General features: G+C 36.1%; 1 protein-coding gene across 1 annotated transcript in view; it reads left to right on the plus strand.

The window, feature by feature from the left end:
* Positions 1-24280, plus strand: part of LOC122806400 (receptor-type tyrosine-protein phosphatase mu-like) — a 1009373-nt gene that overhangs the window by 238196 nt on the left and 746897 nt on the right. The window contains exon 7 of the mRNA XM_044076787.1: positions 15112-15188. Coding sequence (XP_043932722.1) covers positions 15112-15188 — 77 coding nt within the window. The remainder of the gene's footprint in view (positions 1-15111; positions 15189-24280) is intronic.

Here is a 24280-nt window from a genome sequence, read left to right on the forward strand (position 1 = left end):
TGTGTCAAAGACAAGAACAAGCCTAGCACTGCCAGCATTCTACCTTCATCAAGGATGATGCCACACTATGAACATAAAATGATTGATTTTAACAATTGGCTTTGTTTCTGGTGTTACTACAGGGAGATCCAATATCTGTCAGCATGGGAGAACATGGTCATATGACCGTGTTGCTTTGCCAAGGATAAGCTGCACCTCTCCCCCATAGGCACTCAGATATTGGTAAAAGTTTATCCACCTCCTCAGAGCCTCTTTTAGGCAATGCCAAAAAGCCAAACTACCAACTTAGTGAAAAAGTTTCCGTGTGACTTTAAGGAATTACTACTCAATACTAGAAGCCTAACAAAAAAATCCACACCTTACAAGTCCCCCTCTCTCTCAAGAATGCAGACATCTGTGCCATGACCAAGACTTGGTTTAAAGCTGTAAGCTGTAAAAAGTACTCAGGCAGTGGAAATCTATAGTGCCTTCCATGCATTTAGCAGCTAACATTTCAAACTATTACCTTCATTTAAAATTAATTATATTATTTTTCTCATTTCTGTAACATTTTGCAACCTACATTGGGTGTAACTGAATGACAGAAAATTACAATAAACCAATTCCTGTGTTCCTTGAACAAAAACCAGACTCCAGCACTAAACAAGGACAGCACCATACCATTAGACAAACATATAGCTCTTTATTCAGTAAATGTCATCCAACTAAGCTTTCATCATCAGACTCAGAAGATTAATATATATACAGAATAGCCTTTTAAATCATTCTTCTAAAATGAAATGACCTAATAAATCACATGACTAACGTAAAACAAACAATGGAAAGATAAACAAAGGTGAGCAAAAGAAAGAGAAACAGCTTAATTTATAATGCAAATATTTTGTTGATTAGTTAGTCAGTTAGCTAGTTAGTTAGTTACAGAGCCATAGCAGTCTCATCTAGCTCCCAGTGCCTGCTCCCAATGTAAAGTCTCACCCCTCAGTTCTTCAACTGTGTAGAGCAAAAAAAATGCAAAAACAATAAAAAACATAAAAAAGCAGTTTACTATATTAATAATCAGCTTATTACAAACAGATGCATTTCCCTCTTAAAAAAATATTGTACCAAATGATTTCCCCATTTTCCCCATCTATATGCAAAATGTAGGTACTCACCAACAGTTTCAGCCATTGTGTTGTTAGAGAGTTTGGGGGGTTGGCATAATGGTTAAGGAATTTTCCTCACAAACACGGGTTTGATTTTTACCTTTGAGGGAGGCCTAAAGTGGCCCTCAAGGGCAGCTAGCCTAGTACTTACCTGTGAACACAATTCATCTCATTTCTGTTGTACTAGTGAGAGCATATACACATTTCCCTTTCTATCATTTGTCTTCACATTTTTTTTTTCTTGGAACAACTTTTCTATTTTAAAATGAAAAAAAAATGTATACATTTCTTATGATATTTGTTAGCCCCCAATATTCAAGCCTTTTTATGTGTTAAATAAGTGCTCGTGTAGACTGGTGCAATCAGGGTGCTCATGACAGTCCACCTTTGTGGCAAGTAGACAGTACTTTTACATTTGAATGCATTTTTCCATAGAATGTACTCATGAAGAAACACATTAATGTATCCATTTCTGATCATAATCTGAATAGATGTTTTTTAACCAGGCCCATCTGCCACCACATTCATGTGTGCTAACCCTAACCCTACACATGACTTTATTAAAAACTTTTCCTAACAGTACCACTACCAATATTACACTTGATATCAGTTTTGTAGTCAAGGTGTACGACATAGAGTACGTTTAGCAGGACAGGATTTTTAGATATTTTGTGATTCTGTGTTACGTTTTCAGTGTTTTGTGCTTTCAGTGTATTTTTTGAATCATTAAGAGGTTTGATATTTTGCTTACACACACACACACACACACACACACACGCATATATATATATATATATATATATATATATATATGTATGTATATATAAATGTAAAATGCTCCATCGAAAAATCAAACTACTGAAATGCAAGTGATCAAACACAACTGATCAATCGCCTGCTGATTAAAAACAAAAAAGTTTACACATGTTTTTGCAGAGGGGCAAACCCCACCTGCACTCCTCACACCCCATGTTAATTATATATACTGACTCCAAGATCACACTACATTGGGAAAAGGAAAATTGCACAATTCCCACTGTACCACAGTCTCAAACTGAAAAAGTTGGTACATGTGATCATCTGTACTGTTCAGTTTTTCAGTTTGACAAGTTGGGTTGCCAATGGGTCGAATGTAACACCTCTGTATATGTATAGATATATATATACATTTGCCTATCTATATGTATACACATAGGTACACGCGCGCGTGCCCACACACACACACACACACACACACACACACACACACACATATATATATATATATATATATATATATATATATATATATATATATATACATATACACACACACACACACACACACACACACACACACACACACACACACACACACACACACACACACACACACATATTTTTTTTAGCCTGCTGGCCAGAATATGTTGCCAATGTACAAACAGTTATCTTTTCATTATGTTTAAATGGTTTAAAAGGTATCATCATACTCAATATTACATTTTGCATGTGAGTAGTTTTCAATTCAGTATTCATTTTATTAATTCTCTGCATTAGTTTCCAACAATCTGACTTGCATCCATAACTCTTTGCTTTTGGATTATTTTAAAAGGTTCAGTCTATCAAGCATGTTTGTACCAACAAACAATTAATTTTCATATTTCTGTTCAACAACATGGAAATTATTTTAAACACACTTAACTTTCTGTTTATTCACTTTAGAAAAAGGCCTGTTTCTGGTACATATTATACAATATTTATTATATGTCTGGCAGCACTTCCTGTCATTTTTATAGCACCATATATTACATAACAATTAAGTTTACCAACTCCAAGTCACTGGAACTCCTCAGTCATACAGTGTAAATTCAGTGAGTTAGGATTGTGTAAATATGTATTCAGAGAGCTACCCTTTACCAGATAGCAGATCTCCCAAGTTCAGTTGCAGGAGCATTTGTCTGGTCTACATTAGTGGCACAATGCATTCTGATGTGGATCTGCTTTTCACTTTATTTATGATTTTGACTTTGCATTTAATTCATATTTTATTCATATAAATGTCCTCAGTTAATTCTTTTTAAGACTGTACACATAATTTAACTCACTTTGCATTTTTTTTAAAAGTGTACACATCATTTAACTTGGTTTGCATTCATATACCTCTTTTGATAAGGTAATATCTGTATTGAAAGCTTCTCTCTTGTTTCTTCATTTTATGTATTTATTTATTGTATTTATTAATTTTATTTATTGCAGCTGGATAACCAGGTAAGTTGGCTAGTTTTCATATCCTTTTCAGCACTGGCCCAGGACATATTGCAAGTAGACAATTTTGCTGAAACATGGAGTACAGATAAAAAATAGTTTTATTGCTTATTGATAATATGTACAAACTGATACAAAATAAGGAAGACATAGTTAAATTAACAACACTGAAATGTACATTTTTACATATATACAATAAATACATCATTTGCCTGGCAGCAAATAATAAATATAGAAAACGTGCAAGAGATGGCACTAAGATGGAGATTCTTTAACAATTGTCACAAAAGCCGGTGCAGTCTTCATCATTTGCAAGGTGTTCCTTTAGTGTTTTATTTTGAAGAGCCATATTTTTTTTTTACTTCAGAAGGGAAATCATTCGATATGGAAGGATTAATTTCACAGAAGGCTGTTTCATCAGCAGTGGTTTTAGAATGTGGTATGTCACGGGAGCTGGAGTCTTCACTCTTCTCCTTGATGGTATACATTTTCTGGCTCATTTGTAGTTTTGATTTTAAGGGTCGACAGTAGCCTTGTATTGTGATTTTGAAAGTTAGAGAGCTAAGAAGACTGGCTCTTCTATTTATGGGTAGCCAGTTAAAGCTTTTATGTAAGTTGCAGTGATAGCTACAGTATTCTGCAAGTGAAACAAACCTGCATATCTTGTTAAAAACAGTCTGTAGTTTGTGTGCGTTGGAAATGGAATGTTAAGTTAGCAGTGTGAGGCCTTATTCAATAATTGGAATAAGCACATTTCTGGACAGGGTGTACATGCAGTTGGTGACAGAAATGGGCTATCCTAAAACATAGGTTGAGCTGAGTCAGAGTTTTACTAACTTCTATCTGTATTCTTGGAAAAGTTAACTGAGGGAACCAATTTTGTATAGTGCAAACTTTTTATCTCGTATTAGTAAACATACAACTCACCAAATTCACAGCTTTTGGCTCTGTTCTTCAGTAACATGCATATTTAGGATCTGTAAGACCATATTCTCTTACAAATCAATGAATAGCATATAAATGGCAGATTCTTTCTAAGCTCAGAATAATTCCTCACGATTCTCTACTGCTGCTTGTGTGTGTGTGTGTGTGTGTGTGTGTGTGTGTGTGTGTGTGTGTGTGTGTGCACCCGTGTGCACACACGCGCACGCCTCTTAAGTAAAGGAATTAAACATGTTCAAGGCTTCTTCCTGGATAACATGAAAGATTTAATGTCGTGTATGTTTTCAGACTTCTGAGATAATCTACTTACAGCAAGGAACACATGTCTAGCACCAAAGTCTTCATTTTTTAGATAAATTTCATTTAAATGAAAGAATTACTGGTCACTATATTTTACCCATTGTTTCACTGCAACTAACACTTCTATACTTTCCAACACATAGCCACTTGAAAGCAAATGTAATTTTTTGGTAGACATATTCCTTCAAATCTACAAGTATTAATTTTCTTTTACATATATATTTCTTTATCTGCCAAATAGTTTAGACTTCTAGTACTGTGTGAAGTCTGTATGGTGAGTAAATGAGATGTGATAATGAGAATATGGCCTGTTCTCGATAAGATCTATTTGCAAACCCAGCTATATACAAAGAAGGTATACCATCTGACATGTATTACCCTGTAGTTAGTTCACTAGCACTTAAAGATATACACTACATATTCTATAGGTCAGTTTGTAAGCAGCCAGAATAACTAGAACATTAATGCAGAGGTGGTACCACCTCTGCATATGTGCAGAAACAATAGTGTGAATACAGAAAAGGCCAGCTGATTTCAAGCAGTGCAAATGTTACCCTTGAAACACACTTGCTTAAGTGACTTGCAAATGAATAAGGTCTTTACATGAATGGAAAACTTCAGAAACTGCTGTGCTATTAACTAGATGGATGGTACCTCTTTTTACACAAACAACTATTAACTCACAAGAAACACCACAGATAAGCATAGGACTAATTGTCATACTGAAGAGATGACCAAGTTTTCTTCCTAGAAATAGACACTTAGAGAACTATAGGCCATTTAACATGGATGACCACCAAATATTTGGATCCAGGACTGAAGTAGTTCAGGCCACTTATGTTATTAACTAGGGAAAGTGAAGGCAGGACTTCTTTAATTTTTTTAATGCTCCATACTGTAGTTAGACTAAGGACTCAGCATGCCCTAGATATAAATAGTGATGACATCTGAATGCTGCAAGGCAAAATGGGTATTTCTCAAAGGTAGATCACTGTTGTCCCATCATCTGAAATGCAATCCCTCAGGAGGATTCTGAGATGTTTAATGACTCCATTTCTTAAATTGTTTACTTTCCAAACGCATAACCAGTAGCCCATTTTAAAGAGTTCCCATAAATTTCTTTCTTTCTTAGATAACTTCAAGCCTAAAAATCAAAATTCCTTTGTTTTATAGTTTAATTTTGTGGACTCTGTATACAGTGGTGCAGTTGTTAGAACATCTAGCCTGCCCTAGAATTATTTGTTGTGTGTACATATGAATGAGTTACTTTGGCCAGGGCTTCATTAGTATAAAAAGCCTGAGAGATTACAAAGATAGCTCTTCATGACCAAAAGCTGAGTATTCAACCAGCTGCTAGGTTAAGATGTTTCTAAAGGAATACAAAACTGTTAAAAATATGTTATATATGTATGGAGCATTAATAAATAATACTTCAAGCAAGTTGACTGCAAATACTTTTGTATTTTTTAGTTCCAGAATGTCTACAACAATTGTTTTACTTCAGGAACTATGTCAAGGAGTAGCCATACAAGCAGAAAAAAAAAAGGTAATATCTTTGTGAGAAATACAGGCAGCATAGTTTAGCTTGGTCTATCTTTGAAATGTAGAAACAGTATCAGGAAATGTGGAAAACACCTCTAAATGTCTAAATCATTTGTGTGTATGCCAGAGTTAGGTTTTAATATTGCCAGCCAGAAAGTTTTATAGGCATTAAGTACGGAGCGACTTAATAATTTTAGGTGCTTTTCTTTTTACACACTTTCTATAGGCAAATTGGAGGGATGCTAGTTCACCTACAGCATGTCTTTGAAAGGGCAGTTGGATAAAGCCTACACAGAAACACTGAGGACATGCAGACAGTACACAGAAGGAATCACAGCCAAAAACAATGAGAGAATCCGGCACTGTGAGATGCAAGCACTGTGCCACAGTGCAAATGATTAGTTCCTTTCACACATATCCTAGCTACACCACCAAGGATAGCTACTTAACATATAATATATACTACTGCTATCTGACTGTGATGAAAAGTGAAAGAAATTGTTTCAAACTTACACTTAAAAATGCTGCAACAACCACCCACATACACAAATACAAGCATAAGTCCTAACAGAGATAACCATATACTGATTTCAGCAAATTCAGTATGTTGTGTGACACTTCACCTGCCAAGCCAGATTAGTGACTATTTAACAATGATCAAGCAACACCATGGGTAGTCACTTTTATCCACAGATGGCTTCCATATCCATCAGTGACAGACACTTTATTGACTGCATGCAGCTCAGATGTTTGATTGTGATCAAAAATGGCCTCAGTACAGTATTAAATAAAATGTAACAATCCACAATTGAAGCCTTCAAAAAGGACATAATATAGTTTCAGGCAACATTATTATTGTTGTTAAATTCTTTTGAAAACAAAGAATACTCAAAATATTTTGAGTCTAAAACCTAGTAGATAGTAATAAATAACATAGCAGAGATGCAAAAGTTGCTAAGTAATGCATTAGTATTATCATATAATGTGCATAAGCAAAGTTATTGATGTGAGGCACACAAAGTTCCTGTATGCCAAATAGTCAAAGAATTATATCAGAAAATTATATCATGCAGGATTTGTAATGGCACACCACATGCCTCACTTTCAAAAATGTACTCAAACTGTCAACATAATCATACAGTATTACAGACGGCAAATTCTTATTAAAATGGGATGTGATTTATCAAAAGAACATCCTTACAGTGACTTGATTACATTGATCCATGGGACATAGCAATAAGCTGTAATAAAGCTTTGCTTAGGAAAAAAAACTGTTTTCCTAACACAGACTTATGCAATAAAGCTGTGTTTCACAACCTGGCATACTAAGCAAATGTACAAAATAAAACATATGCAGCAATTAAAATGTCAGCATTGACATCATAAACCTAGACTGAACCCAATGCAGACTTTAACAGGAACTGAGAAGAGGAGAATCTATTTAATGACAATAGATGATTACAGCAGCTCAGTGGGACAGACTGTTTCAGCTATAGTGACAAATGGTGCCATTTTGGACAAAATATTTTCACTGATCTCAGAGCAGACACTAGGCATCCATTCTGTGCTCAACAGTTTTCTAGGATTAGACTGTAAGGTGGTGACACATTTCCCTGTGGTACATTTAGTTGGGGACACATGGCTGAAGTGAAATTCAGCAGCAGAGATAAATGGCTGTTGCATATTCAATGTGGTCACAGAGAAACTTTCAATATCATGCCTGCAGTATCAGTAACCAATTGCCTTGGGGCAGGGAAAGAATGGTGCATTGTGCTTGATGTATTGTACATGTTTATGCAGCTACATCATGTAGAAGTCTGCCACAGCATAAAGGAAATCCTTCATGCTGCTATAGCCACACCTAGTCTCCAGTGTGTGTTTTAGGCAATGCTCCCTACACACTGTTAAAGGGCAGCAGTCCCACACACTATTAATTAAAACATTGCCCATTACACCTTGCATTTTAACTGCCACTGACATGCTTTCTGGGCATCCTGCATCTAATGCCTGCCATCCTGCCTGCTGTTTCTTGGAGCCTTATAGGCCATGGACATTTCTCTCCCCCAGTTGTTGTTGTTGTTTGTCTTTCGGCTTTTCCTGGTTAGGGGTCGCCACAGCGGAACTCTGGTCTGCTAATAATTGGCAGTTGGTTTTTATGGTGTCGAGTTGACAGCCTGACACCCAACCTTCAATGAAGGCACGCCCATTCAATGCATGTCTTTCAAATGCCCACTCGACCACGGGGAGGACATGCAGCCTCCACACAGAAGGCCCTCCCAACCCAAGCTGAGAATCGAATCAGAGAATCTCTTGCTGTGAGGCAACAACGCTACCACTGCACCACTGCAGAAGTATTTCTCTCCCCCAGTACACTTGGTTATTGAAGCTAAGCCACTCGACCACGGGGAGGACATGCAGCCTCCACACAGAAGGCCCTCCCAACCCAAGCTGAGAATCGAATGGGAGAATCTCTTGCTGTGAGGCAACAACGCTACCACTGCACCACCGCAGAAGTATTTCTCTCCCCCAGTACACTTGGTTATTGAAGCTCTGGGCATGACACTGTCTGCTTTTCTGTGCAGTGAACTTGCGACAGACGTATGTCTCCACTGAATTTCAGCCATGAGTCTCAAACTAAATGTACTGAAGGAAAATGCTACCCCACCTAATAGGCTGAACCCCATTTTCAGATTTTGGCATATACCTGGGTTTTAGAAGTAGAAGGCTGACACCTTTATGGATATGAGCTAAGATTGGGCACAGGAGGTTTAGGTTGTGAGCTGTAGTTCTTGTGGTACAGGGCTTGGTTCCCTCAGCCCTCATACATCTACTGTTTGATCTTGAGCAAGTCACTTAGACAGTTCTTGGGGGCAAGGCTCCTCACTTATTCCCTGGACTGTTAGCCTAATAACTATCTATTAATGAGGCAGAAAGTTTTGTGGGTAATCTTAAGATGGCAATGAAAACTGCAAGCATCAAGAGAATCTCTCAGAAGCAATGAGTCCAAATACCTTTGGAAGAGTACATTATATATTCCTCACCATATTACAGGTCAGCCATCAACACATAGCTGAAGACTAAACTACCCATCTTCCAAAGAAAAAAACATGACTGCTAAATATAAATAGATTATAAAGCAATGAAAAGAAACAATGCAAAGAATAATGTTAAAAATGTACACTGTCAAAAAGACAGCCTGAATAGCATAAAAATTAGGGAAATACATTGTCAAATCATTTAAAATTGATTTAAAACATATTTTGGAACTGAGTTTTATACTGTTATTAGTCAAAAGTCCTACAATGATAGCCGAGGGAAATGCACATAAAAATAGATACAAGTCATTTAGTAAAACAATTTTAGTGATGTCTTCAGACTGCTACATTTTGAAAGCCAACAAGTGTATGAAATTCAGGTATCAAATGTTGAGCCACAGAGCCATAGGGACAGGAGGACTTAAGACCTCTTGGTATGTCTCACCACATTACATATGCTTCTTATGTGAGTAAACTAAAAATGTATAGTTGTAGCATTTTAAAGTGTAAAGCAAAAAGGATGTTCTGTTTGCATGAAATATGCAGATTATACCTCTGAACTGCCCAGATTTTTATAGAATGTCCAGATTTATGTCTCATATTTTTGGTCTCTTCCTCAATAAATTTGTTGCTTTTTGGCAAATCATTTTGGACTGACGTTATTAAATAATGCCATATGTTTGAGTTTCAGTCAGGGGGTGGCAGCAGTGGTGCAGTGGTTAGCATTGCCACCTCACAGCAAGAGGTTCACTGGTTGTTTCTCGGCTGGCATACCTTCTGTGTGGAGTCTGCATGTCCTCCCTGAGGTCATGTGGGTTTCCTCTGGGTGCTCTTGTTTCCTCCCACATTCCAAAGACATGCAGTAGGTGAATTGGACACTTTAAATTGGCAGTAGGTGTGTGCGTGCGAGTGAGTGGTATGAATGAACTACCACAGCAGGGCTAGCCACCTGGTGTTGTAAGCCTTGGCTCAAGATGATTGTCACTGCTGAAGTGACACCCCGCCCCATGTGTAAAATGGAAAAATGGGTTGAAGATGGATGGATGGCTTGAGTTTCAGACTTCATATACTTCAGAAAGTCCATAGTTATGCAAAATCTGTTTTTCTAGCAACTTTTTAAATTTATAAGAGCAATATTTACAATATTTTCCTGAATGTAGGCCTTTTTCTCCTCATTATTTATGACTTTCCAGATTTCATGCACTCGGAGGTTGAGAGGTTTGATAAACATCAGCTGTTTAAAGTTTTATGATATGCACAACATAACAGTTTATAATTGTTTAAAATATTAAATAGTGTTGGTATGATGTTGATATATTAAGAAGTGTTAAAGATACTGAAATGATGATAGCATGAAGGATAGTTATCACATTGCAGAGTAACAAACAGTGAGAAAAGTAGTGGCATACAGGAGAGAGGTGATTCAAAGACATAAGTAGTGCAGTTGCATTAAAGGAAAAATAATATAGTATGCAGGGTTTATACATGACTGCATAATGACTTGGAAATGATTTTCCAGATGCAAATAAGTGACAGTGAATAAGTAAATGATGACATCAAAGATGTTGGAGTGATTCAGAATTATATAAGGGAGATGGGCTGATCCATGGCATTAAACTATTCTGAACGCCAGGAACTGCCACTGTACAGGTATACATGTGACAGCAGGAGTGATACCATGACAGCATTTGGTCATGGCTGCTCTTGGAGACAATGCCCACAATGTGCTCATCATAACCCTCTGTATCATCAAAGCCTAATTTACCACCGGTCACTTGTGCAGCACCTGATCATGGACCAGTTCCTTCTGGATAGAGGATACCATTCAGCATCTTAATGAATTGTATTGTCAACATCCAGAATCAAACAGCATGCATTGACAATCCATTCCATGGGCTAATAAAATATGCATAGCTTTAGCCATCCTAGCTACAGGGTCCATTCAGTGATCTACAGAGGAAAAGCTAGGAATTTTGCAGTTGTTAGCAGCATATCCTGTACCATTTTAGTGACATTATGGTGCAGCATGTAGAGGAGCCATATGTATTTCCCAAGTATTGCAAAGGAGAGAACTACCACTCTAAATCATTACCTGTTGCACAGAGGTCTTGAGAACCACTCATTGTACAGGCATTGACATCAAGGCTCCACTGGTCCAGTGGGAGTTAGATACAACAACGGTAAGTGCCTTCACTCCTTCACTTGGCAGGTAGTTTGCAATGTGCAGGACATCATCTATAATGTGTCTGTACACCACTTCAGCAGTTCCCATGATTTTCATCTCTGGCACATATCTGACCTGTTCCAATATTTATTATGAGATGACTTTGCACAGGGTCATCAACTTAGTAGGTGCACATGTAGGCAAGTACCAGACTTACTATATACAGTTACCTTGCAATCTGGTAGCAAGGGGCAGCTGATAGTCAGCTGTGGCAAAAGGGAGTAATAGTAACAACTCATCCCTTCTATCCTTCCTGTAATACAGAATGAAATACAGCAACAGAATTTTAAAAATCCATTTATTTTTCTATAGAACAGGATTTCTTCTTACAGTGCTACCTGCTTCTCATGGGCTCTACTAAAAGAGTGGTATTGTAAATGAAGAATTTATGAGTAGACAGTGGAGAAGAAAAATTTTAATGTTCACTGAGAAAGATACAAATCAGCTGGTCCTAATCATCCACAAGCCTCCCAGAAACTGTAAATTCTTATTAATGTAATGCAGTGGCACAAATAGTGCCACTTTGAAATCTGCACAAATATCCACCACTGCTAAGTGTTATATTGATAAATATACAATGACCCCCCATTAATATTCTAAAACGTGCATGCTGATTGGCCAACGTGCCTGTTGTAAATCCCACAATATACCAATGGAAAAAAGGTCCTGACGCCCGGACTTTTTTCCGTTAGCATAAAGTCCTCAAAATATTTAAAAAAAAAAAAAAAAAACGGAGCAACAGAGACTTTCTTTTCTCTGTTGCTTCCGTTTCAAACCATTGATGTACTGGGTATCATACGCATGCTCAGTACATCAAAACAAGGAAGCAGTGTACCACAACCAGTGGAAGAACAGTAATGTGCCGTTATACAAAGACATTATTTAAGAAAAGTAAGTATTTTTTTTAAATAATGTCATTGTATAATAGCAATAACAGACTCCGTGGTTGTGGTATATTGAAATTTACCCACAGTTGGCTTTATTTAATCACGAGGGCGAAGCCCGAGTGATTAAACCACACCAACCATGGGTAAATCTTCACTATACCACACCACATTATAGGTTATTGCTTTAGTAACTCTGTATACTGCAGTATGATCACAATCCTGTATTTGTATGTAAATTCATGACTATATTGCTCTCCTAACCTAAATCTATGTAAAGTTTGTACACAAATGTCTTTATGCCCAACTCACTATATATTTATAATAACAGTTCCTCAAACGATACTTTAATGTAAAACATTTTCATCCCTTCCACATATTTGTACTGCCTGTTGGTATTGTGGACAACACGAACATATTACAGAGTCACATATTAACACATTTTATTTAGATAATAAGTAATATCACAAAGCTACATTCAAAATGACTAAAAATGTTAATATGCAGTGTTAATACATAATTGTGAATAGACTATCAGCTTTTATGTAAGCAATTTCATAGTGCCCTGAGAAAAAATAATTCAAAATGCCAATAGTAAACTAGTGAACTGAGTATAATATAAAATAGGATTGGCATCTAATTAGAAAAGACATATTACTTGCCTAAAAAAGCAACATCTTAAGTTGCAGCATAGTGCAGTTACACTGTCCTATGCAGTATTCCAGAATATTCAACCACATTTAAAATAATATAATCTAGACTTCATAAAGTAAGTGTATTTGTATGTTTCTTCCATACAGTAATTCATGACAGAAAAGCCTGGGTTATCTCTGACATTGTCTGTGCACATCTGAGTGTGTGTGTGTGTGTGTGTGTGTGTGTGTGTGTGTGTGTGTGTGTGTGTGTGTGTACATGTTGTGGTGACCTGGTTTAATTGTAGTAACTGTATTAAATTATCAAATTAAATGATATTTATTTGATGCTTTCTAAAATATGTCAAGTTTGTTGGATTTTTTAGCTCAGCTATTAGTGGTTTGGCTTGATTTGAATTTATAGTTCTACATTCATCCCTTCCTGCTTTGATTAAAGTAAGTGATGCCATGCAAATGTTTTTAAGAGGTTGTTTTATAGAGTAATGGTCCAAAAGTAGACCATATGAGAGTCCAGATGTGAAAGCCACATTTTCAGCTGGTAATACCCATCCAGTTATGAGCAGGCTAGTGCCACCAGATGACCAGGTTGAGAACCTGCAGTAGGTCAGAAGGCTATCAATAATCTTGTGTAGTACTTTATTTAGGGCCAGTGGTAAATACTATTAAAGAAAAACACAATTCCAGTCTTCAAAAGCCACAGTGGTCATTTGTCATCTGTAACAAAATTTAATGCATCGGAATTAAAACTGTCAATGTTAAAGTGTAGAGGGATATTTGTGTTCCCAAAGCCTTTGAGTGCAACTGGTAAGTTTGAAGTCTTAGTGTTTTAACAAAATGAAAACTCCAGCAAAGCTAGAACTTCCAATAAGTGACCTCCCAAACCTTTTGTGTCAGAGGCATATGGGATATATGCAAATGATCCTTATCAACATCACGACGAAACAAGTCATGGGCATTCAGAATTGTCAATTAGCTGAAACACCTGATGTTCATAAGGATCATTTACATATATCCCATGTGCCTCTGACACAAGTGGTTTGGGAGGTCACTTATTGGAAGTTCTAGCTTTGCTAGAGTTTTCATTTTGTTTTTACTGATTGGTTTTTCAGCGACCTTCTCACTCATTGTTTTAGTCTTAATGTTTTAATGGAACAAATAAACAGCTAACACAGAAATTAAGACAAGAAGCAAAGTGCACATGATTCAAAGCAACTTTCAATACATCTCATCTGACTCATCAGTGACATAGGTCATATATCATGCACTGGTAAATTTCATTCTCTATATGTCAGCTTATTTGCTAATTTAAAGCTAATGCTTTAGAATGTAAGGTGTCTAGCTGAAAGATTGGTGAGTAGGATTTTAGTAGCAGTCTTTTTGTCAGATGTTTGTGCAATAAATGAAGGGACTTCATTTTCATTGTTCCCAATCCTTGTGGGATATGGCATGGCTGAGCATTCCTGCATACCTGCTGAAGTATCTTCTTATTCTAAACTGGGAGCCACGATGGAAGCTGTACAGGAAATTACAGCATCTCATGACAGGAGTAAGCTTGGACTGCAACCAAAGTCAACTCATTTGCTAGAGTGGAGACATTTCAACAACAGGAGGGATAGCAAAAGATTTAATTAAGGCCTAGATCTGTTTCCTGCTATTGTTGAATAAATGGTAAGAAATGTGTCATAATTAGGTCATGGCATGGTCTTTCCTCAGTGCTTAATACACACAAGATATTTAATATTATCACATGACTGATTCTCATTATAGATGTTTTGCTTCTGCCTACTTTTGCTTTGTGTTAAGATGTTAGCACTGTAAATACTAAGCAAACAATTTCAGTACAGAATTGCTGGTACCACCTGGGACACTGAATCAATCGTTCTATGCTATGCATGCTTTCTGTATGTGAAAGAACAATTACAATACTTGGCGTAGATATATTGTGCTAAATATTTTGCAGTTTGGTTTTCCTGTATTATTTTCCTGTATTATGACTTTTGTTGTCTCTAGGAAGGAAGCAATGCAGCTCTAGAGATCTGTGTAATTAATGTATGTTAGATCATATGTAGATTAATATACTTTTTCTACAAATTAATACAATTAAAATGTTTTGTGATTTTTCTCATGTCTGTTTTTATGTAGATGACCATTCTCGTGTTGTGCTTCAACAAGACATAGATAAGGGGTTTGGCGATTACATCAATGCCAGCTATATTGATGTAAGTAAATTAAATTTTAGCAGAATACATGTATCATACATTACTGCATACAGTTCAGCAGTTGGGGATCACTCTTATTTGAGTGTATGATGTAGTATACAAGCTAGGCTTATAAAACACTGACAAGCAAGCATTTGTATTTGAAACACTGCGGTGAGTGATTGATACATTAATTTTCCTCAGCTGTATGCTCTTTGCATGAGTCTTCAACATGAATTGTTGCATCTCAAATGGCATAGTCCTCTTTTTCTATCTCCAAAATAATCTTAATGCCTTCAAAATCTTTAGGATTCTTTATGGAACAAAATGATTATTAACAATTTTCTCATTGATTTTTAATACTAAGAAAATAACCTTAAGTTTAGAATTCTAAAGCTTTGTGAGGAATGTAATTAGTGCAAAATCACTATGCACTGTTTGATATTTGACATCTTATTTTTGTTTGCCAGAAGATCATATATCTATAGGAAGACAAAGTACTAAAACAGAATATTTTGTAAATAACTTTAGTATGCAAGGAAATGAACATGAAATGAATTGCATGCTTGCCTATTTAAAGTGTAAATAGAATCCTGAGAGTGTAGTATAAGCCAGTGTTTCTCAAAGTGTGGTCCGCTGCCCATTGGTGGACCATGGGGATTTCCTAGTGGGCTTTGAGAGTTATAATAAATATGTATGTCCTCTTCACCGTCTATTTTTTTTATGAATTAAATGGCTTTGTCTGGTGTCTGGATGTGCTGCTGCCATGAGCCCTCCTTTGAAGCTTATTGGTTAATCTCAGTTTGCAACTGCTTGCAAGGGTTGCTTGAATGAATGTTTCATTTTGTTGCTTCTACATATGTTACTTAAGGGGTCACTTGGGCAAATATTTAATTTTGGTGCTTCTGCATACTGTACCTGGACATTTTGCTGAAGGGGTCTCTTTCTGAAATGTTTCATTTTGGTGCTTGTGTATACCTGGACATAGTAATGAAGATGTTGCTTGAGGAAATAATTAATTCATGTATCAGGGGCGTGCTTGTGCATGCATGTTAAGACTGCTGAAGTGACCACTGGGAAAAATAATTTATTGTGTCATTTTAGTACTTATGCATACACAATACAAACTAATGAAGGGGTTGCTGTGTAAAATTATTCATTAAATTAGTGTGTCAGGATTGAGATTTTTACATGTGTCAGTACTCAAAATACAACCTATCTTTAAATAATGTGATTTATTGGAGGGGCTAGTGGGCACTGACTTATGTGCTTTGCCTAAGTGGGCCGTGATCAGAAGAGTTTGAGAAACACTGGTATAAGCAACCAGGTACACTAACCAAATGTCAGTACTGAGAATAGTGTTCCGTACTGGGGGACATCCTGTGAATGAGACATAAAATCATGGTCTCACCATTCTATCCCAAACTGAGTGAATGTTAAATACTTCATAACACTTGGTGAAGAAAAGAGAGACTAATGTTACATAGCTTATTAAAATAATTAAAAAATTAAGTTTATAACTAAAAGTGCTCAGTCAGAAAATGAGAATGGTCAAAAGTACACCATGATCACATAAAACTGTATAATTAAAGTATCATATATAAGCATCAGAAAAGACACAAAGTATTGTGTAATGCTGGGCTATAAGGACTTTTTTGCGTAAGATGTGAATTCACAGTGTTAAACTGATGGACATTATTGAGAACAAATTTCAGATTTAGGTTTCTTACAAATAGTTTAAAATCAGCTACCAACTGAGTGAAGTTGGTCCTTTTAGCAGAAATAAAAGAAAATCCTTTTTCAAGAACTTTGCATTGATCTATGGAAATTTGTTTAGAATTAAGATTAAAAATAGGGTAACTTAGTTCTTCCTGCGTCATCCTTTTCCTCTAACTTATGATCTGCCTCTGTTGGTTGTGGCTGTCCAATGGTTTAAGAGGCTTGAGTCTAGGTGGAAAGAATCTTCTTCAAATATGATGAATGAAAAACTGGAGTTGAGACTGTCAGCATTTTGCAATTGTGTTGGTAGAGGTGGAAATTCTTGATGGTATTGGAAAGAGAGCCTACAGGAACTTTGGACTCATGAAACAAGTATTTTGAATTATTTGCATCTGGCCCACTGAAATGCTGATCAACATCTCTATTAGAACTATATTGTGGTATTGGGTATGCTGAATTAGTATTATAACTATAACCATCTCTCTTCAGATTTTATCTGTTTCCGTGCCACTATAGTAGCAGTATGTCGGTCGACTCTAGCTGGAATGCCAAGATATAAAGTATTCCGGCGTTAAACATGACTATTATTTTTAATATTAGTATCTAGTTCTAAAACTGACTTATGTAATACTTCAGGTTTAACAGGATTAAGATCAATAAGGTGTCTCAGTAATAAAAGCCCAGTGTCATTAAATAATTAAACTAAAGTCTAATAAATATTGACATTTTCTGAAATGCCACTGGGAAACTTGAAAATTTGCAAACATTTAGGCACCTGTTGGATCTGTGTGCAGTGTTCTAAGTAATGATTTTCAAGTTCTAAACTTTCTAGTTTGAGTACCTTATTTTCCACTTCATAAATTTGTGTCTTACAAAAAGACTCGGTAGTATCATCACAGCCACATGGCGAAGATACTTGAGTTACTTGTGAAATATTCGAAAATGGGTTATGGTCTCCATAGCCTTCCTTATAACACCTTCCTTAAATGAATGATTCCAGTTTGGACTTGAGTTTACATCCAGTTCCTGCAGAGCTTACAGCTTATGGTTTTAAGCCAAACATTTACTGACATGTTACCAAGACGCAAGAAGCTTTTACCAAGTTGATTCCAGGCACTTTTCCAGTTACAGGCTCTGTTGACTGCCACTTCTCCTTCACATGCCATGGATTTTAATGTGGTCAGAAACTTGATTAAAGATACTGTTAACCCATATAAAGTACATGCCTCCACAAGATGTAAATATGCATGACACATGCAGTGGAGGTTACATAACCTCGTTAACATGTATGTAGGGTGGGAGATTTCAATAGAACTATGAGTGAGATTTGAATCCATCCAATATATCCCTACCACATTTACATGTGATTAATTATATAATGCATTTAACTTCTTTATATCCTTTTTTATTTAAGATGATGCCTTTTTAAGGGATATCATTAGTATGCTGTTTGTGCTGAGACAACATTTTGCATTCATAATAGAATAACATGCATTTTCACTTGCTTTAATTGAGACAATACCCTGGCCACATGTAACATTGGCGAAATGGGGATGATGAAGATGATGCTTTAGCAGTCTTGAAGATGAACACCTTTCCACATAACTGTTCTGGGACTTGATTCCATTTTAAAATCTCTCATATGCATTTATCTCAACTATGAAAAAGGTATTTTTGCCATTGCTTCTAAATTTACAAGAAAAATAGGGCATAGCAATTAAAAGTAACACTTATGTGTAGATAACAGCATAATGAATACATTTTTTCTGAGAGTGCCCTGCTTTCCTGCTTTGCTGTACATTTATTCAGGTCTGCTTATGCCGAAAAGAAGAAAAATCACATCTTCGTATTTGTATTTATATTAGTAAAATATAACCTTCTTACTTTAACTACTGATAAATTCCTTTCTGAGAGCCACCTCCGTGGAATAAATTCTACTAATATCTCTGTATTTGTTGACAATGAAAATTTACCTCAGAAGTATCATTTTTCACTGGAATCCTGGAGGACAAATCTGTAGAACACTGGAAAAGTAAGGTTACTTGCAGAACAAGTAATCATACCAGTTAACATACATAACAGAAAATAAGAACCAAACATATTATAATTAAGAAAATTCAACTGAAATAAAACATTTTAATAATAAATGCAAGTAGCAGAACAAAATATGTATATTTATTTATTTACTGACATTTGTTTATCGGCAAAATCTAAATGAGTAATTATAGACCCCTTTTCAGCAGAAGCCAGTGGAGAAAAACTCTGTCAAGTTAACATGTTTATTAGTGACTAGTTACTGTAGTTATAATACTGAACAAAAAAAGCAGACAATAAATTATGTTTGTTACGCTAGAAAGTCTACAGCATTAGTAAAGAAGAAATAAGACATAAAATGTAAACATTTTCAGTTTATAAATCAGAAACTTCGGATTGAAGGCAGGTGGAAATTTTTAACATTTAAAGAGAGAGATAAGATAAGTAAATATATTAATTCAGGAATATAGATACATAGTGTGAAAAAATGTATTAAAGTGATAGTGAAAGAATTGATTTTTTAGAAGCATTATGTGATAGGTTATGGGATGTAGGTCTGAGAGGTAATAAGTATTCCTAAGACACTGCAGGTACAGATGTTTTAGTATGGAGGAGGTGAATTACTGATGATATAATATGTGCAGTTATACAAAAGCAGTATAAAAGAGATCCTTTTAGTTTATCCGTGGGTTATTAGATCCCATTATTTCTAGTGATAATAGTTGTTAGGAGGAAACTGGGAGGGAAAAATGCATTTGGTATTCCTATGAGAGGTAGTCACCTTAGTGATAAAGGGAGCATACCTCTCAACTGTCCAGATTTTGGCAGAATGTCCAGATTTTTGTCTCATATTTTTGGTCTGTTTCTCATAAAATTTGTGATTTTTTGAAAAATCACTGGGATGATCTGAGGACTGAAGTCAGTAAATAAGGACATACATTTGAGTTTCAGACTTCAAATCCTTCAGAAAAATGTAAGCTAAAACAAATCCTATTACTCTAGCAACTTTCATAAGACTAATATTTAAAATGTGTCCCTATTTTTGGGCCTTTGTTCCCCCATTTTGTCAGGCTTTGTCCAGATTTCTTGCAGTAAGAGGTTGAGAGGTATGATAAAGGAGTAGTATCCGGGTGATGATGTATAGGAGAATGAAAGTCAAGGTGAATAATTATAGGTTTCTTGGAGTTACATGTGATTGAGTATGGTAGAGAACAGCATTGACATAGACAGAATAGCGATGTATATATATATACATACATATATATATATATATATATATATATATATATATATATATATATATATATATATATTTTTAAATGTAAAAGTCTCGAGATTTATTAAAATCATCATGGTACTGTTGTCTTTTCAAATATTTCAAATGAAGCATCAGGGATGTTGAATAGAAACAACTGGAACAGAAAACTAGTATAACAGTAGCAGTAGTAAAAATAGTATATTGGCTATCAGCTTTGGGAAAGTACAATGGCAAATTTCAAATCTTATAAGCAAGAATCATTTTCTGGTGTAGCCTTTAAGGTGATGACATTTTTACAAGTCAATGTACTATTATTATTTTTTTGTTTATTTATTTTATGTTTTTAAGGAATGACTTGAAGAATTCTACTTTGCAAATAAGTCAAACATTACGGAGGCATGTGGCTTGTAATGCACCAGATTGACCTATTTGTATTTTTGGGAGGTATAGACCAGTTTCCCAAATAACTAAGTTCACCAGGATCCCATATCCATGACATGGATCAAGATATGAAAGAGTAGACTTTGTAATATGAAAGCTTGTGTACGGACATTACTGTATGTCATGCATTTGCTAGGGACATTCGAACCACTGTTGGAGGCAGGCAGTGATGTGCTCTTTCATGATGGTCATCAGTTAATCTAGATAAGACACTACAATGAAGAGGTGTTCAGAGTAAGGAAGGGGTGATACTAGATATGAATTTGCTGTGGCAAACTCAGCATCATCAGAAAGAAAAGCTTTGACATGGTTTAACCTACCAAGCTTTTAACTGTTCTTAAAATTATTTATATAAAGGTCAAATTTTAACTGATTATCAAGAATGGAACCAAGAGGAGTACTTGATGTGGCTTTTTTCACTAGTTAAAATCTATTGCAGTCATATAATTTGGAAGTAAGGAAGGCTCACTACAGAAACAGATACCGGTTGCAGCACATTCAGACTCTGTGCTTTTATATGAAATCTGCATATATTTAATGTTGGTTGCATTAACATATAAACCCAAAAACCCTGAGCCAAGCAAGACTACAAGGTCTGAAAGGAAGTTTGAGGTTTGGTATTAACAGACATAAACAAATTGCTGAATAAAATAAATTGAAGAATCCTCAGCATATGGATAAGCCTTGAACAACTTCAGTGGTTAATCATGACATTTTTCAAACATTGTGAGAAGAAGTAAATCCTGAACCAAGCTCAGGGGAACTCCAACATTCTCAAGCAGGGAGGGATAGATTAATTTCATTACCCAGATACCTCATTGATGGCCAGATACTTAGTGAGCCACTTGGTAGCACTGAGATTAGGTCACAATGACCAATGTCTTTGCAAGTCTTAAGGGAAGAATAGTGACAAAGGCTTTGAAGATATCAAGAAGTATTGAGCAAATTAATCCACCAAGTTCTGAGTGACCTAACACATAATCCAAAACATCAAAAAGGGCAATGTCAGTAGTATAGTATAACCTGATACCAAATTGCTTAATAGCAACTAGATTGGGTTTAGTAGGTAGTGCAGTAATTGTTGGTGCGCACACGTCTTAAACATTTTCTTAATAGAAAAGAAAGGACAGATTGTCAATAGTTATTTAATAGGACAATATCCATACTTCTCAACTGTACAGATTTTCGCAGAATGTCCATATTTTTGCCTCATATTTTTTGCCCATTTTTATTAAAATTGTGGTTTTCTGGCAAATTAGTTGCAAATCATTAAAGACTGAAGTTAGAAAATAATGACAAAAATTTGAGTTTCAGACTTCATATCCTTCAGGAAAAGCAAAACATGTTATTCTATCACTTTTCTAAGTTTGTAATTGCAGTATTAAAAAACTGTCCCTATGTTTGTGCCTTTCTCCCACTTTTATTAATGGCTTTGTCCAGATTTCTTGCTGTAAGAAGTTAAGAGGTATGATGAGAGTTTGTCTCCAGATGGAAGTGATGTTCTTTCCTGATGGACATCTTAATAATTCTGTAAATGAAATAGGAGATTCTTGTGACTTGATTTCTAAAATCACATGGAGAAGATTGCCTATGCCTGCTGATTCAGATTTAAAATTTTAAAGACATAAAAAACAACCCAACAATGACTGTATAGAGGGTAAAACATGAACAACTAGGATGTGTGGGATGCCAATATGCACCTTAGGACCATTTAGCACAGGTTTATTTAGAGAGTCTTGAAAGTGATTAGTGAAATTTAGGCTATCATGCCAGAATTTTCTAAGACCAAAGATGAATGGATTCTCCTGATAAAAATGCTTTTTAGTAGTCAGAATGTAATTGTATCCGAGGCTGTTTCCTCTAAAGTAGAAGGTCATCACTATGAGGATGAACTGAGAGCAGGTGATTCTCTGTGAATATGATCTTTAAAGTGGGTTGGCAAAGAGCTATTCAGATTCGGGTCTATATCACAAAATCAAACTTCCAAAATGTCAAACACCATAAGTTCGAACTTGGAAGATCGAATTCGGACATCGAACCTTCAAAACAGCAAATTTTTTCCCCGGGGAAAAAATTTGTTGTTCCGAAAAACGTACACATAACACAATCACACCAAACAGTTTCAAAACCTACACTAAACCTAACATACACCACTATCTATGCACTATCCTTAACCCAGCCCTAACCCGAAAGTCCGCCACTACCACACACTTACCTGACTCGCGCCCTAACCCTAAAGTCTGTCACTATCGCACACTTACCTGACCCACACCCTAACCCTAAAGTCCGTCACTACCACACATTTACCTGACCCGCACCCTAACCCTAAAGTCCATCACACTTACCTGAGACCCTAACCCTTACGTCCGTCACTACCCGTTGGTACACTTACCTTTACCCAGTCTGACAATGCCAAAGCCGCAGAAACGGCCAACCAAATTCCTTCCCTGGAAAAGAATTCAGGTTTCTGTGGCTTTGGCATTCTCATTCCTCAAACTACCAAGTTCAGCCTTACGGTATTCGGTGTTCTCAATGTTCAATTTCGTGATAGGAACCCTCAGATTCATGTAGTAAAGGGATCAACCCTTATAAAAGTGGCTTGTCAGATCCTTAATAAATGTCGAAAACAATTGTGGGTGACTGACCAGAAAAGATGCTGCCTTCTAGTAATGAAAGATTTGGCTACACATGTCAGTACCCAACAATACCTCAGGGGTGATAAAAAATTGGTAGATGATACCATCTTTTCTGTTCTTGTGTCACAGCAGCCAGGTGTGGTCTTTTCCTGGGAATGGTCATTTTCTGGATTCCAGCTACTTAAGTGGTAGTTCATTATACATGGAATTATAACTTATAAAGTATTCCAGAGCAAGGCTAGGCTTGTAAAGGAGGTGCTAATCTTTTGTGTCTAAGTTTTAAGGTTAGGCAGGTTTCATATCTTAAGAGATTTTTCTTCCTTAGATGAATGCCTGAGGCAATGTGCAGCCTATAAAGGATGAGTAGGAAATACGCAGAGAGCAGTTACTGAGAGAATTTGGCAGGATAAAGGCTTGCCTAATCTCCTGAGGATATGGCAGACAATAGGATCCAGCTATGTACTAGACCCAGTGCTTGGGCAAGGCCTGATAGATCCCTTCAGGTGCTATGTAAGATTAAGAACAAATATAAGTCTTCTAGTAAACAGGTTGATGGGTCCCAACTGGTTTATATTAAAATCACCTAAAATAATGGCATTCATTTTTTCCTCCATAAGGACCAGCCCTCCAAAGATAATTCCTGCATAAATTGTCAATGCCCAGACAAATAAAACATCAACTGAGCACTTGCAAGTGATGAACAATGCAACTCTACTAAATGCAATTCTGCTTAATGTCATGTAGAGAGGAAAAACATTGTACTCTCACATTCACTTTACTTAAATATAGCAACTCCATTGCTGTACAACAGTAACAAAAAAAAAAAAAAAAAAAAAACACTGCAAAGTTGAACTGATCAAACAGCTACATTATTAATATACAAATCACAGATGGGGAATTGTAATATTACATTGAAGATTTAGGAAAGGGAAAATAGCACCTGACCAGATGAACTTTGAGAACTCAGCTATCCTTTCATAGACTGGGGGACATATACGAACAAAAACACGCTCGCCCTGAGGTTC

This window comes from Protopterus annectens, chromosome 1.part1 (assembly GCF_019279795.1).
Source record: "Protopterus annectens isolate FY-2018-M chromosome 1.part1, PAN1.0, whole genome shotgun sequence".
Lineage (NCBI taxonomy): Eukaryota > Metazoa > Chordata > Ceratodontiformes > Protopteridae > Protopterus > Protopterus annectens.